At 40.0% G+C, this 16621-nt stretch overlaps 1 protein-coding gene across 1 annotated transcript; it reads left to right on the top strand.

Moving 5' to 3' along the window:
• The first annotated feature begins 740 nt into the window (after nucleotides 1-740).
• LOC139666832 (phospholipase A2 inhibitor and Ly6/PLAUR domain-containing protein-like) lies at nucleotides 741-11109 on the top strand. The gene is made up of 6 exons (XM_071546168.1): nucleotides 741-866; nucleotides 8896-9016; nucleotides 9208-9315; nucleotides 9435-9599; nucleotides 10063-10173; nucleotides 10360-11109. The coding sequence occupies exons 2-6, from the start codon at nucleotides 8968-8970 to the stop codon at nucleotides 10500-10502; spliced, it is 576 nt and encodes a 191-aa protein (XP_071402269.1). The 5' UTR covers nucleotides 741-866; nucleotides 8896-8967; the 3' UTR covers nucleotides 10503-11109.
• The last annotated feature ends 5512 nt before the right edge of the window (nucleotides 11110-16621 follow it).

Consider the following 16621-nt stretch of genomic DNA (forward strand, 5'->3'; position numbering starts at 1 on the left):
AATTCCAGTGTAGCTGCAGGCGGTGACTGTAGGGGTCAAAGGGGTCAAAACATTCACAACACAGTAGGTAGGCTAATGGTTCCAAACAATTTTATTCTACCATTACATAACAGGTTAATCTTTGTTCCATCTTCGTAACATTTCCAAAATCCGGCATATTAACAATGTCTGACGCTGAAACCCTAGTACACACGTTTGTATCGTCTAGACTCGACTATTGTAACGTGCTATTCTCTGGTTTACCAAGTACCAGCACAAACTTAGTGACACAGCTTGAAATATCTGTGTGCCATGACCTTGCTCAAAGCATAGACAAAACACGTAAAATAAAGCTAACCAAAGATTAATGGAACTAAAGTATACATACTTAAATATAAAGAGAATTAGGTGTGACAATCAGTATGAATACTGAGGTCTTAGATGAGTGGATAATGTGTGACCAGTAGGAAGTAGGTCTCTAGATTATCGATGACTACGCCACCCCCAATTGGCTGGGGATGGGGGGAATCCCGAACCACAAACAGTTATACAGGTAAACTTCAATAACGAAGCTTGCGACGTTGACACAGGCAGAGGTGCGGCAGTGTGGCTGGATGTTACCACAGGCAAAGGTGCTGCCCCATTGCAGGATTGCAAATGCCAGCACATATCATCCTTCCTTATTATTGTGACATCACAGCCAGGGCAATGGAAATGACTCTCTCCTGCAGCCTTGGTGGCACTTGCAAATTCTCATGTCTACAGAAAGAAAGACCATTTTAAAATACAGTGGATCTATACAGTGGATTAGACAATTTGCTAAAATGATTTGGGTTGTTTCTCACAGACCCATGGGTGTTTTTGTTTTGTTTTTTTACACCAAACTGGTAAGAAAATTTGACATTTTTATGAGGTTATACAACTTAAATAAGTGAAAAATAGGGTGAGCAAAATAAATCACCCTCATTGTTTCATTAGGGGTTAGGGATGCACATTTTCCAAAAAAAAGTCATTAACAGTAATTCCATAATAGCTACGGCAAAATTGCTAGACAATAGCCAATGGCCAGTCGACGCATTGTATTTCCACTTTGGATATATACCAATGTATATCCTCCATCAGTAGAAAATGCAAACTATGATTAAATAATTACCTTTGAAAGGAATTGCTGTCCTTAGATGTGCTCTCCAATGCCGCAGGACTTTGGATCTATTTGTTGGTTTTATGCATGGACAGATGGTGCAGTGATAGAAGCTACAACATGTAGTGCAGCGTTGCACTGGAGGTGGGTATCCATCGATAATAATTGCCTGGTGCATCTGTTAAAGGCAGTGATGTGCAGTCAGGGTATGCAGGGTAGGCAGTGCGTCACGCTTATTAGCGGGTGACCCAGGCTAATAAGAAAAAATTTTTAAATATCATGATAGTTACAAAAATATTTTTTCTTTTTATTCTTAACTTTAATTTGTTAAGATTGTTGTAAAAAACAAAACAAAAAACAACGTAAAATTTGTTGTTTTAACAATATAATGCATGCCCCATTCAGGATTCAGCGTTCGTGAATGCAGGCTGCTGAGGCAGAGTCTGCCTGTGCCTCTCTCTGCTGTGTGGAATGAAAGCAAATGGTTTCGAAGTTTTGCGCATGTGTAGTCTGTTTTCACACTATCTAGCAGTATCAACGATGAGGCACAGTGCTACCCTGCCTCTTTAAAGTAATGCATGACCATGGATGTACTTTGACTCCCCCCCCACCCGTCTGGCTTGCCACACACTGTGACGACCTCTTCACTGCGCTGCAACTTTTTCGCTAGCTACTTCAGCTAAACTATTTTCAACATTTACTTTTGAGGAAAAAAGGAATGTGGTCGCAAATGTGAAGCCAACACCTGACCTGACGGATCTTACTCAAAGGAAGGGACAGAAGATTATACGAACTTTTCCAACAGAATGGTACCAAAAGAAGGACTGGCTGTGTGGCTGCAGCCAGGCTAGCAAGCTTTTCTGCTTTTCGTGTCTACTGTTCTCGACCAGCGATAGCGTGTGGGTGAAAGGTGGTTACTGCGACCTGAACAATTTACCAAGGGCTTTGGAGTCGCATAGACATGGCCCTGGACGAGCAGCACAGGCTGCATGTCACTGCACACAATGAAAAAGTAAAGGCTAACAGGGAGTTATTAAAAAGCCTCATTGATGCCACATGCTACCTTGCCAAACAAGAGCTAGCCTTTCGGGGGAACGATGAGAGCAGTAGCTCCATCAATCGTGGGAATTATGTTGAACTTTTACATCTGTTGGCGGAAAAAGATGACAAATTAGCCACACATTTAAAGTCGTCAACTGTATTTATGGGCACATCAAATAGGATTCAGAATGACCTTATCGAAGCAATCGGTGAGGTTATAAGGTTTCATATAAAAAGTGACAAACGCTGCATTGTTTGTTGCAGTCGAAGTAGATGAAACTACAGATATCACAAACAAAGCCCAAATATCTGTGGTTTTGCGATATGTCAGCAGCATCAGTGAAGTTAAAGAAGCCTTTTTGGGATTTGACGATGTGAGTAATGACAGATGGGCACAGGGAATATCAGAATATGTCTTGGACACAGGCGTAGCAAGCATTGAAAATGTGGGTGGGACAATCTAATGGGGGGTCTTGGGGTCCTCCCCCAGAAATTTTTTTAACAGAGTAGATGTCATTTTCTGTATTCTGGTGCCTTTTAACAGATGGTTTGATACTTTTATCTGGCTATACTAGCATGAGAAAAATTATGGGTACATTTTGTAATTTCATCCAGAGGAAGTGGTTGGCCCCAGATCACATATTTGAAGATATTAAAAAGCTAAAAGTACAGAAATTGATTCGATGACTAATTCAGAGCCATCTTTAATAATAACCACTCTTCTGAATTTCTTTAATGTTATCAAATCAATGAGTAAAGTGGAGAGGACAACTGTAGTCAAAGTGCCCCTATGCATTCTCCAATAAACTACATTCATCTTCAAATCATTTCTACTACTATGAAGAATCACCAGGACCTGAGGCCATGGGCCAGCCAGGCCCGGCTGTTAGTTAGCTGAAGTTGCAGTAGTTCACTGCAGTGATGGCATTGCTTGCTGAGGAACCCCGCGCTGTTTCACAAAGCCTATCGCCTCTAAAAGTGTTGAAAAGAAACGTGACATACCGGTCGGGATCGGAACAGCTCTTGGGATTAGCGGTAAGGCTGTTTACTGACCTGGAAGCTAGTTAAATCGCTACCTTTTGCTAGCATGATGCTAAGAAAATAGCATAATCTCTTGGCCAACCTGACCGCAAATGCGCTATTATCCTATGTTTATAATATGACCGGGAGGTAACAACATGTGTCCCTTCAGTATCCTGTTGAAACCCGTTTAGCCACGGTGACGTTCAGGTGTTTCTCTCAACACGGTCAGGAGACTTGACTCTTTGATCCACGGTAGATGTGGTGTGCAGAGAGTCACCTACTGGTAAAGAAATGAATAGCTTCACTTGACCATTAGTACCATTAGATCTCATATAAACAAAGCACAATAATGTTATGAAAGCACCATAAAAGAGCATTATTATCTGCCATCTCCTCTCTCTTTTGTGGCAATGCATGAACCCAAATCCTTCGGCTATGTCGTTATTTACTTTTGAGAGTGAGTAAAATAAAAGCACGTCGGTAAAGTAATCATGCTCCAATATTCAGCGCCAATATCGTTGTCGTGTGAACACTTGAGCAACAGCATATCGTTATAGTTTATAGTTATTTTTATAGTTGTCGCTCTAAGTGTGATGGGCCTTAACTCAGCTACCTGGCATCCAGACATCAATGACTAGCTGACGTTAGCAGCGCGCTCGTGTGTGTGTGAGTGCTATGTGAGAATCTGCCTGGGTGCAAGGTAGCAGTGAAAACGTGGTATGGAATTTCATTGATGTGGGCATTCTCTCAATAAGCATTAGGTATGCGAGTGGATACCAATGCACTGATTTTCAACATGGTAAAAGTGGGGGGGTCTAAACTAATAATTTTAAAAAGTGGGTGGGACTCTCATATAATAGCTGCAACGCCCATGGTCTTGGATTTATTACAGAAATATGACTGTGTTGAGAAGTTAGTCGCACAAACCTATGATGGAGTTGCAGTGATGGCCTCAGAGCTCAACGGGGTACAGGCAAAAATCAAAGAAAAAGTGCCAGAAGCTATATTTACGCATTGCTAAGCGCATAAATTGAATTTAGTCTATCACAATCTGCAAAATTCATTCCTGAGTGTAACATTTTTTTCAAGACTGCTGAAAGGCTCGCGTCATTTTTCAGCAAGTCTACCAAACGCACACATCTACTGGATGAAGTTGTGAAATGCCGCATCCCTAGAGCATCATCTTTTAGGTGGAACTCAAACTCCAGGTTGGTACAGACTATCCTCCAACACCTACCAGACCCTCGCTATGGCCTCTGGATTTGATCTATGGCTATCAAAAGCATCCACCTATTTTCTCCTGATGGCTTATGATGGCACATTTAACGTGACAGACGTGCTCTTTCGTGTTCTTCAGAACAAGGCAATGGACATTGGCCTATGCTGTGTGCGCGTCAGAGACACTATGTGTGCCTTGAACAATCAGGGCGAACAGTTTCATAGTTTATATGATCGTTTTGAACAGAAACACAATGAACTGAATCTGATAGACAACAATACACGTCACAGCGAATCCACCAGAGATGAAAGGAGGAGAATCTTCTACAATGTTCTTGACAACATCACTGTACAAATGAAGACCAGGTTTGACAATTTGAATGAGCTTGATTTCCTTGGCTTAGTTGACAGCAAGACATTTGCTGAGATGTCAGCTAATTTTGACTGTAACAAATTGAAGAGCCTGTCCAAATACGCAAAATTATTTTATCTAGTTAAAGTCTGATTTGGTGGGATTATACTGTTCCAAATGATCCAAGGAATGTCACAGCTGCTTACTTTTTTGAGGGACAATGACCTGCAAGAGAATGTAGGCTACCTGAGGCCACAAAGCTAAGCTGGTCTTAACAATACCTGCTACGACTGCATCTGTGGACAGGACCTTTTCAGCATTAAAACGCATTAAGACTTACAGCCGTAATAGGATGGAACAGGACAGGCTTTCATCCTTGGCTCTGATTTCCATTAAAAAGGAGAGACTCATGAAATTGAGGAATACACCTGAAAAGGAAGACTTTTACAATAAAGTTATCAACATCTTTGTTCAGAGGGATAGGCGCATGGGCTTTGCACACATGTTCATTCATTATATCTGAACATGTTGTCCAAGTTTCATGATGATTGGACCATCTATAAAAAAGTTATAACAATTTAGCTTATAGGCCACGCCTCCTTCACAACTTTAAGAGTTAATATCTTCAAAACTACAGTAGATATCAACAATCTATGGACAAAATTTAAAGAGTGTAAGACCATAGATGCTACTGACCGATTTTGATGGTAATCGGTCAAACGGTGTAGGAGGAGATGTTAAAAAAATGTTTTTCAAATAATTCAATCCAGGCGGAGCTTGAGGGTCCTTATGGCAAATTTGTTAGATTAGGTGGACATGTGTACCAAGTTTCATGTAAATCGGACAAACGGTGTGGGAGATACAGCCCTTATTTTTGACCTTTAATTATAGCGCCACCATCAGGCCGATTATAATCATAAACACATCAAAATCGATGGATTTCTTCCTCTAGGGGTCATCAATGTACCAATACCAAATTTTAAAAGATTCTTATAAAAACTATTCAAGTTATCACATTCACACGAAGGATCTGCGGCGGACGAGATGGCGGACACAGCGGTGGGTGGGGTGAATCCATCCCCGAAACTCATTTCAGGGATATAATGACAACATATAAAGTATGAGGAACTTGAACGCAGTGAAATCCAGTGACCTGGAACATGGACTCTAATTTATGATGAAAGTGTTTTGTTTTGAAATTCTACTGGTTTTATTGTAAAAGAGGAAGAAGTGAATGGAGGTACTGTGCATGACCTTGTAACAAAACTTTCCACTCATCTCAGGTTTTCTCAAGTGTTCCTTCATCAACGTGCACAGTACCTCACATACACAGGTCTTTCTAAGTTACAAGATGTCTTTTGGTTTAAACAGCACAAACTGAAACACATCTTGTAACTTAACAAAGATCTGCAGTTTGTGCAGATAGTTTTATAGTTTATTATCTTCTTATACATTTTATAGGTTTGTCATTTGATATTGTATTTTCTCTATATATTCAGTGTTTTGCATTGTATTGTTACTGTTTATCTTAATCTATCACACGGGTTCTAATTACCAGAGTTTATGGATATTGGTAATTGTCTATAAATATGGGTCACTCCCCCAGGGGGGTGGAAACGCTGATGAAGGTTTAGTGCTGAAATGCGTTCGCTTGCTGCTGTGCATAGAATAAACTCTTGTAATTAATTTGGTTGTGCGGACATCTCTTCTTTTTTGAAGGTTATTTTAACCCCATGGTTGAGTGGGGTCTGTGCTTGTGACACCATGCATTCTCATTACAGGTGTTCAAATCAGGCCCTTTTTAAATAATGTAAGACAAAACTACAATGCTCACTTTCATCTGTCCAAAATGTAGCAAATGAAAACGAAAATTTAAGGGGCAAAAAAGTTGAAAAATAAGTTTTCATTGACACACACTTCTGCACAGAGGACAAATAATTGGTTGCCTGCAACACCATTCAATTTGAGTAAGAGTTCAAATCAAGGCCAAGCCATTGTTTGAGGATAGGAGAGGAGCGCTAAATGTGACAGAATGGCTATTTTTGTTACCTTGCGAGGTAGCTGGATTCACGAAATCACGATCACGCAAGAATCCATCTTGCCAGGCTTCAAGTTATGCGTTTGTGGCCGAACCACAGCGGTGCAGACCAATCAGCGTCCTATGAGGGCAGCTGGGGGTGTGGTTTAGGTGTGGCGACAGCGAGAAGCGACTGTTCGTTCACAACAATGGCGGCTCCTAAAGACGTCAGTTATTTCTGAACTGGAGAGTATTTCTTCATTGAAAGAAGAGCAAAGAACGGCACTGAAGGCTTTTCTGGATGGAAAAGTTCGAAGTGTGTTCGCTCTTCCCCCGACCGGCTTCGGCAAGAGTTTGTTTATATGGTTCGTTGATCTGATTGGCTGAAGTTAGCCCGTGATAGACGGTGATAGACAGATGGTTCATCCAATCACCTGCCAAGTATTTTTTGAAAGTGCCTGCCCTTTTCCAAACAGTTTCCAATGACGACTTCCCAGATGGTTCTGTGTAACAAAACATCTGGCAAGTCAGGTAAATATTTTTGTTCAGGATATACAAATGTGTGTCCAGGTGATGTGAACTGAAACAATATATATTTGGCTTAAAGTGAGCAATTGCCAATATGTCTACCAATTCAAGTGCAGAGCAGCTCATTTCCTATTTTTTGTGGGCTTGTACTTCTGTTTCATTTTTTTTTTGTACTTTATTGTCAAAGAGTTTCTTTTACAACATGTATGATACATTTAATTGAAAAAAACATTTTCTTTGTCGTAACAGAAAAAGCATAAAAATAGTCAAATAAATAAAGATGCTAATTAAACAATTCAGAGCTTACACTTTGTGGGGAAAAGAAAAACGGAAAAAGGAAAAAAAACAAAAAGGAAAAATAAAGTAAACCGCAGCTTGTTATCTTTCGCCCACATAAGTTCGTCATCAGGTATAGGAGATTATTAATAGTGTTATCTTATAACTAGGTGTATGTTTTAATTACACTGCTGTTAACCACTTTAGCCCATCTTTCTTCAAATGAATCCATCTGATAGTGATTTTCTCCATAATATATATATAGAAATGCTATCTTTCCATTTACTTAACCAATTTTTTGTAATTTGTGTCAGGGCTGTTATGTGCAGTATTCGAAATAAGTAGAGGTCATTTTCGGAGACTAATGTCTGCGGCTGTAATCCTTGTAACAGTCGCAAATGTGCCTACTATGCTTTTGGAACATTGTTTGGTTGCAGTGACAGATTGTGTCACTGGGTGGCGCTCCTTGGTTTTACTGAGAGTTACAGTCACAGGTTGAGTACTACTCCCAGTCTGTCTCCCGACAAGTAGCTTGTGTCTTCAGTAATGATTTGGTACGTGTTAAACTATATCAATCTACATGTATGTTGAGAGATTATAGTGCCGTAGAGACCAGGCATTGTATGGTTGACAAGTATAGGTGAATAAAGTGGTACATGTGTGAAATCCCAACACTGACGTCGTCTGGCTCTGTCATGCTATCTTGGAGCAACCTAAAGCTAATGTAAGCTAAAACACGACCAAGAACGTTACATCCTGAAAGCACATTTTCTGCAGTGAGGAGTAGCTGGTTGCAAAAGATATGAGACATTAACTCACTCATTTCCTTCCAATACAATTTAGGTTTATCACAGAAAAATAAAACAGGTGCATGATCGGCTACTTCCCTACCACAGTTGCTCCAGCATTTGGGTGTGTTATCCTTATTGATTTTTCCTTGTATGTGCTTCTGTTTCAGTTAAGTTTTCATTGCCAAACATTCAGGCACAGATGACAAGGAAGTGGTTGAGTGGGATTTTTGCTTGTGACACCATTCATTTTGAGGTCAAATAAGGCCCAAGCCATACTGTCACATTTTATTTGGTGCTCCTCTCCTATCATCAAACAACTTAATTCTTAAGGAGGTGGAAATATACTTACGTGTGTGTAGGTGAAGTGAACTGAAACATATTTTTTGGCTTAAAGTGAGCGATTGCCAATATGTCTAATTCAAGTGTAGAGCAGCTCATTTCCTAATTTTTGTGAGGTTGGGCTTCAGTTAACAACCGGAAATTATACAAGCACACAGAGTCCTTGTGTTTTTTCTTCCATTTATTCAAGACAGCTACAGTATATAAGGAGGTGTTATTGCCATCATCCAGGACCGTCTGATCTGCTCACTTGTTCATCACCATGAAGCTGATCCTGACTCTGGCTCTCATCTGGACCCTCTTCAACACAGGTAACTTTCAGTGATTTCTGAAGTCTAAGCTATTGGTTCAGAACTGTTTCCTGAATTTACTTTGGCTTAATTATCATCGTGCAAAATGTTTTATGCTTTATTGTTGTTGCCTGGTAGAACCATCTGTATTAATATTGTTCTTATTGTTGTACACATCATCATCTCATTCATGAATATTTTCTGTGTTGCAGCTGAAGCACTTCAGTGTCATACTTGCATTTCCGATGATCCTCAGTGTAGAGACATGCGCTTAATCCCCTGTCTCTCTGACCAGCGGTGTCTAACAACTGCCTTTAAAAGTGGGTGTAAAAAGTGTAAAAAAACAAAAGGCATTTCTCATCATATTTGTCTTGTTTTTAAGACTTATGTATTACAGTGTTTTTCCATTATGTTAACAAATTCTAGTTTGATTTTCTAGCAACTCAGTCTGGAAATTCAACACAGCGCATCGACAAGTCGTGTGTGCCATCCTCCCTCTGCGGTGACGGCACAACATATTCAGGAAACTTTGGGATCTTGGGGAGCCTAACTGCATCTTTTAAATGCTGCGACACAGATGGCTGCAACTCTGAAACTCTGCCTTGTAAGTAAATTCTTTAGAACAGTGAAGTAGGGGACAGCGGGGCTAGTTGTCACATGGGTAAGTTGTCTCGGGCTTTATTTCTGAAACTAAATATTTTATTTTTATTTTTTTTAATTTTATTTTGTATCTGTTTTTTTTTTTTTTTAACCTAGCTAGAAAAGTCTATATTGTACCTCAGTAGTAAGGCACTGCTGAGAAATATATCAATGAGGAAAAAGTGTCACAACATGCCCCAGGTCATCACTACTTGTGAATAATTTGAGGAAAGAGAAATCTTACTCACATAGGCCTCTTATTGCTTTGAATAGGCTTTTCCATGCTCAAATACAAAGAGAAAATGGACATCTGCCATCTTCCATCATTTTCCCATTTTGTGTCTCCTAAAATTTCTCATGTGCTCCACTAAATTATCAACTGTGACCAAGACTAACAGCGGCATGTCTCCTACTCTGCTCTATTTCAGTTCCCGCTGACCAGGCCAGTAATAGCCTACAGTGTTTCTCCTGTGACACCCCGCAATGCAAAAGCACAATACAGTGTGTAGGAGAAGAGAACCGCTGCATTAGTGGGAGAGGTGAGTCCTCATGTTGCAGATGGAGGCTGCACAAAGGTTGTGCTATTGCCAGGACAAGTATTGGTTACTAATGCTGCCTTCAAGTGCTTCTTGTAATCTTCTATACTTCTGAGATCTCTAAAATTAGCTAATCAAAGACAATGAAAATTGTGTTCAGTAAAACATTTTTTTTTCTTTCATCTACAGTGACAAATAGAGCCACCATTGTTCCGACCTTTGGCTGTGTGTCTGCAAACCTGTGTGAAATTGCTCCTCAGCTAGTGGCCATCCTGGCTGACTTTCACTTCATCAGTGGACCAAACTGCTGTCAGGGCAATTTCTGCAACTAGCCTGGTCTTTGAAACTGAGTGTGTTCCCTCTGCTGCTCGGACGCATTACCCTTACTTTCATCTGTTAGAACAGCGCAGGAGGGTGTCCGTATACTGGGTGAATGACGCTCAGGTGGCGCACAGACACCAATGCATGCGCATGCTTTTTAGGCACTTACTCTATCAACAGCATTCAAACTTTAAAATGTTCAGCATATTCATGAAAGGTATGCTCTGTATTTTTCTGATTTATTGTTTTTATATAGCAATTTAAGTTTCAATGCGATTTTTTTTGGCCCATAGAGATGACTGGCAGAATGTTCAGAGACCAGAGCAGTGGGACGTTTCTCACTGACCAGAGTTCTCAGCAGCTCACTCAGCTCTGTCTCTGCTTCATGTGCAGGAATGTTTTTTTTTTTTTTTTAGGTTTTTTTTTTACTATACTTGTTTACATGATGGCACCTCTAGTAGCCTAATCATTTCTTTATATGGATTGTCACTTGCTTAAATTTTCATAAAGTCTCACTGAATCACATTGGCTTCTTTTTTGTCTTTATTTATTATTATTATTATTATTGTTAGTATTATTATTATTAAAAATAACTGAGTAGGCAATAATACAATCACCAGGACAATAAAATAAGACATCAATAAACAAAACAAAACAAAGCTCAACTCAACTGAGATTAATAAATGAGTAACCACAGCAATGTACAGTAAGGTAACTCATAAAGATCCCTGCAGCAGTATAGCAGTGACACCAGGCTCTATATAATTCAGAAAGGGGCTTCTTTTTTGTCTATTCTTGCATCTATGTTTCGTTAGGTGTGTTTCAATGTTGGTGATATTCACTTGCTGCCAACAATAGATCATTTCAGTGGGTTTTAGCCTACATTAACAATATTTTTTAATCACAATTTAATATATACTCTTAATACAACCATTCCACAACCAATACCAAAGAAATATGACAATTATTAAGTCTTCTTGAAAAAAGGATTAATGGTTTCTCAAAATAAATGCACCATCATAAAATACTTCCAGATAATTTGATGATTAGCTCACAGTTAGGCTATTGTTATGTAAAAACTACAACATTTACAACATCTACAACCATTTTAGACAGCTACAGTTCTCTCACAATGCATTAAATAAAAAATAATAATCTTTCAATAGAAAAATATATATATATATATTAGCATGAAGTGGGCCCAGGTGAGATGGATGCCTATGATCCCATTCAACACGGTCTCACGGCAGTTCGTGAAATAGTCACGAAAATGTAATCTGTTGATTCGTGTACATGGACACGATTTTTCCATTTTTTTCATGAAATGAACACGACCTAAAGAACGTGCCTCCACCATGACCTGAATTACGTTCCTCCACCACGAATTTGAAAACGTACGTTTTGGCAAATAAAACTACTTGTGTTACGCTTATGTTTAGGCAACTAAAACAACTTGGTTAAGGTTAGAGAAATGGTTTGGTCATGGTTAAATAAGAAAAACGTTCGTTAAAAATGTAAATGTGGCTTACGGTTGAAATGTACTTTGAACACGCTGGGGATTGAACCCCAGTCGTCGGCATCGAAGGCAAACGTACGGTTTTATTTCAATGTCACACTACTTCCTGAGTCCCGACTGACAGAAAAAAAACGTGTTGCAGGCACGAAAGATACTTCCAATTGAAATACATTCCTTTTCAAAGTCGTGCTGAGTATCACGAAAAAAATGGAAAAATCGTGTCCATGTAGGCTACACAAATCAATAGATTAAATTTTGTGACTATTTCACGAACTGCCGTGAGACCGTGTTGTCCCGTTGCAGGAATTCTCTGTTCCCCTACTGTTAAATCTCTATGCAGTTGCAGTTTATAGCCAGGTGATTATACATCTTATTTAGCTATTATAGCACTGCGTAATACAATGATAATGTAACCCAAATGAAGTATATAGGAACCACAAGTGTACATATCTATCAAAACTACAGTGAATGCTGTTTTTAAAGTTAAAAACTGTAATTGGCCTTGAAACGTGAACATCTCGTGAATTAGAGATCAGAGAGAGAGAGAGAGAGGGATTCAGGTGTCGCTCACCTTACACTAATGTAATCTTTCCTTCCATTAATTGTTTTTAAAACTCTGCAGCATAACATTAGGCTACTGAAAACGTCTTTCTTAGTAGACAGATGCATTTTCTTTTGCTGAAAAGGGCTTTCCCCCTACGGTGTGTTTCGGCGTGAGTCGCAGTTGGGTTGTTCACACAGGAAGCATATTTCTCCGCGCCAGCCAGCAGCTCTCCTGGTCTACATGGTCTACAGGAGGAGAAAACCCTGTGGAAACATGCTGTAGGCTGCTTACATTGTGTTCCAATAGCCACCAAAGCTTGTCTCTGTCCTTGTAGAAACAATGCTGACAGCTCACTGTACTTTTCCACATCAGGGATGAACTTTATATTTTCCATCTTCTTAATTCCCCCCCTTCTTCACAAACTCCCTCATATCAAAGCGGTCACGTGTATTTGTTTGTTTTCTCAGCAAGAGTCGTGACTTGTGATCAGGCAATAATTAGGAAAGCCTAGCCCTCGGGGACCTAGATAGCTCTCTCTCCCCCTCTCTCTCTCTTTCTCTATCTCTGTCTCTTTTAAATAATGACATATAGGCCTAAATAAATTAAGTAGCCTATAAATAAACAAACCTAAACATGTATCCTTGTTTACTTTTGTGGTAACTCAATAACAGACGCAATTTTCAAAAGACAAGTGATAATTCAAAACCAGATAGATCATCATCCTACAATGTGTTGCATTTAAAACTTGCATCAGTGCAGATGGATTCATGAACAACAACACTGAAGACCCTGGTTGATCATTTAATATATTTGTGATTCTGTGGTGATATAATGGAGATTTGACCATCTATAGTGTTTTCTATGGTGTTTTCCTGTGAAATGCGCGCCGCGGCTCGCGGAGAAAATAGACCAGACGCCAAAACTGGCGCTCCAGATCGCGAGCCGGCTGCGGAGCGCCGCGCCGAGGCTTGGTGCGGCGCGGCCGATCTGAACGGTCAAATCGGTTAACATGGGCGCCAAAAGGAAACTGGCTGCGCTTCACGCCGCTTACGCTTGCGGTCTGAACCCACCGTCAGTCACTGCTGCTCCTGGTGCTCCAGATGGCACCGGCAGTTAAATGGGCATTAACATGTGCGAGTTGCGTGATGTTACCGTACACTAGGCTGCCCACTATTTGCTCAACCTGTGTCAAGGCCAACAACGCAAATAGATGGCGAGCCACTACCTTTGCCGATATGACAACATATAATTTTAGGGGAATGGTAATTTGAGGAAAAGTAGCCTAGTAGAAATAGGCTACAATAAAAATGTTGTCAATTCATGCGAACACTATATGAGTCCGTAAGAGTATTTTCTTAACAGAGTAGTGTATGCTATCATGTATATGCCAATACATGGGGGCTAAAATAGGTTTACCTTTCATTTCAACGTTTCCTCGAGTTGCCTTTGTTAAGAACTATTTTTCCTTGCGCAATAACACCAGGTAAAGCAATCCCTTTGGTCTCCAATGCATACGCCACCGGTGAGATCAGTTACACTGATGGGAATTACGGCTCTTTGAAGGGAACCGGATCTGATGGCTCCCTTCATTTCCAAGAGTCGTTTCGCTCTTTGTGTGTGTGTGTGTGTGTGTGTGTGCGCGTGCCTGTTTGTTTGGGAGAGGGGGCACTTTACAAGTGACAGGTTTACACTACTAAATATAATGCATGTATTAGTCGCCCAGTGTCTGGCACACAGGACTGTAACATCTGCGTACTGGCAAATGACATGAAGAAAACCTGAAAATATATGATAGGCCTACTCTACCTAGGCTAGATATGTTTTTACTCCGTACTCTCTGCCAGTGCGTGCATGCCTTCGCTCTGTGAACCACACGTGACAGTGGGTGCGTGCCTTTTGGGACATACGCACCTCCTGGCAAGCGACGAGGGATGAGCATAAGCTGTCTCTTAAGTGAAGGGGGAAACATTTGCCAGCGGTAGGAGACGGCAACAAAGACCATGACATATCTGTCCGTAAAATAAGAACGGCTCATCGCCCATTGAGACTCGGTTCCCTTTGTTCCTAAGAAAGAGCCGTTCACGTGAACGTCTCGACACTAGTTGGCACTTAGGACGGGGGATGTGACTTGAAACTTGGTGGGCCAGGTGAGTTAACAAAAGGCACTTCGATTCTAAACAAACGTGTTATGTTTTTACTGTATATCTACAGTAAATGAAATTGAGGTCAAGATAGCTGGTTTTCCTATTTGCTAGCTGTGTTAACCATAACCTAGCTTTATCTTTTATTTTTCACAATATATAAAGGTGAAACTTGAAGGCAATGAAAGATAAGTTATTCCTTATGTATAAAGAAAAGTGGTCCACTGATACCTGGTTTAAACCTAAATTAAGGACATGCTGTCACACTCAATACAGAACCTTATGTTATCTTAAACTTAACTAGACGTCATAGATCTCTTTGTGCACAGTTAAGGTCAGGTAGCCTACATTACCACCAGCCATTGAAACAGTTAGGTTTAGTAAAAAAAATTCTGATGATGAAACAATATGTATAGCCTACATTTTGGTTTGGGAGAAACTGAGAATGAAATAAATTTTATGTTCTACAGTCCAGCATATATTGATCTAAGAAATGTGTTGTATAGCAAAATGACTTCTGTCTTTGTGAATTTCTTTTGGCTAGATGATTATGAAAATCTTGAACCATGTTTTAGAAAGGGTAGCTTCCATATTGTTCGCTTCATTTGTAAAGCATGGGGGAAAAGCAGGATATTTTGTTTGTGTGATATCTGAAGTTTTCTGAATCTCCTTTTTTTATGATGTTATACACCATTGTAACTACTTGGTAGTGTCATGTGAGTCCATGTGGGCTGGGCACCTTGTGTGTATAACACTTTAATAAACTAATAAATCAATCAGTGAGTAGGGGAGACCGGGGCATGTTGTCACACTTTTTACTCATTGGTGTATTTCTCAGCAGTGTCTTACTACTGATAGACTATATTTTTGTAGCTTGATTAAAGTCTTATCTAAAAAAAAAAAAAAAATTTTTTTACATTTTGATTTACTGGAAGCAAAAGTTATTACTGATGAAATACCACTTGACAACTTGTGATTACTTACCCCACATCAAGGCATGTTGTCACGTAGACGAGTGTGTTGTGCACTCAATTCCATTTCCATTTAAGTACTATAATAATATGAGAAACATACTCTTGAAACATACTACATCTCAGAAATCAACACCCACGGCACACCAGGTAAAATAACCCCTCTCCCCCTTTGGGATGGGTGAGGGAGAGGGGTTGTAGAGAGTTGTATCAGAACACAAATTCTGATAAAATTTCTAACAGTATGATAATAATGTACATATAATAGCCTTAGTTAAAGAAAACAGTAGTAATCTTCCTATTCAACCTACCCTGGCTGTATGTGAAGCTGGTCCAGCAGTGAAGCCACTTGCTTACACAAGCCAAAGGTACCAAAATCATATTTATTCAGAAAAGAATGAATGTAAAGCTATTTCATAGCTCGACTAAACCATTCAAATTCTCCCTGCTCCATAGGGTGCGTGATGTTGTAAATGGATACACCAGAAAACAATTTTTTGGATGCAAAGCGAATGCAATGCGAGCAGTGGAGCGTCTTTCAGTGCTTTTAAAGGAATCATTCCTTCGATGGCTAATGGCCTATGGCTGTAGTGGAGCAGGGCCGTTAAGGGCCGTTTTTCTCCTGCTGAAGGTTACATGTCCCACAATGACAAGTGAAGAGGTAGGTAGCAAGTTTACTAGTTGAAAACGTTTACTCGCTTGTTCGATTCCACCATTACGAGATTTTTTTTCAGTTATGGGAGGGGGTGAACGCTGCTTTTAAACAGTGAGGGAAGAGACACAGGAAAAGCTACGATTCAGACCGAGTTTGACAACAAGCTTTAGAAAAGAGGTGAAAACAACAACACAGCTGGCCCGCATGTGTGGCTGTTTGTTTATATCATTACATCTCACGGAAATCTCCACATAGCACACAATAGTTTCAGGATTGGTTATAGGGTCTGAAATCGCTTATTGC

The sequence above is a fragment of the Centroberyx affinis genome, unplaced genomic scaffold (genome assembly GCF_046629955.1).
Source record: "Centroberyx affinis isolate AG114_WGS23_722 - 3 ecotype Tasmania unplaced genomic scaffold, CSIRO-AGI_Caff_v1 ptg005145l_1, whole genome shotgun sequence".
Classification (NCBI taxonomy): Eukaryota; Metazoa; Chordata; class Actinopteri; order Beryciformes; family Berycidae; genus Centroberyx; species Centroberyx affinis.

Bases quoted from the DNA above. Each gene is read 5' to 3' on its own strand.
- LOC139666832 (XM_071546168.1), top strand. From the start codon at position 8,968: ATGAAGCTGATCCTGACTCTGGCTCTCATCTGGACCCTCTTCAACACA. The intron at 9,316-9,434 runs GTGGGTGTAAAA...TTGATTTTCTAG, and splicing joins TCTAACAACTGCCTTTAAAA to CAACTCAGTCTGGAAATTCA. The intron at 9,600-10,062 runs GTAAGTAAATTC...GCTCTATTTCAG, and splicing joins CAACTCTGAAACTCTGCCTT to TTCCCGCTGACCAGGCCAGT.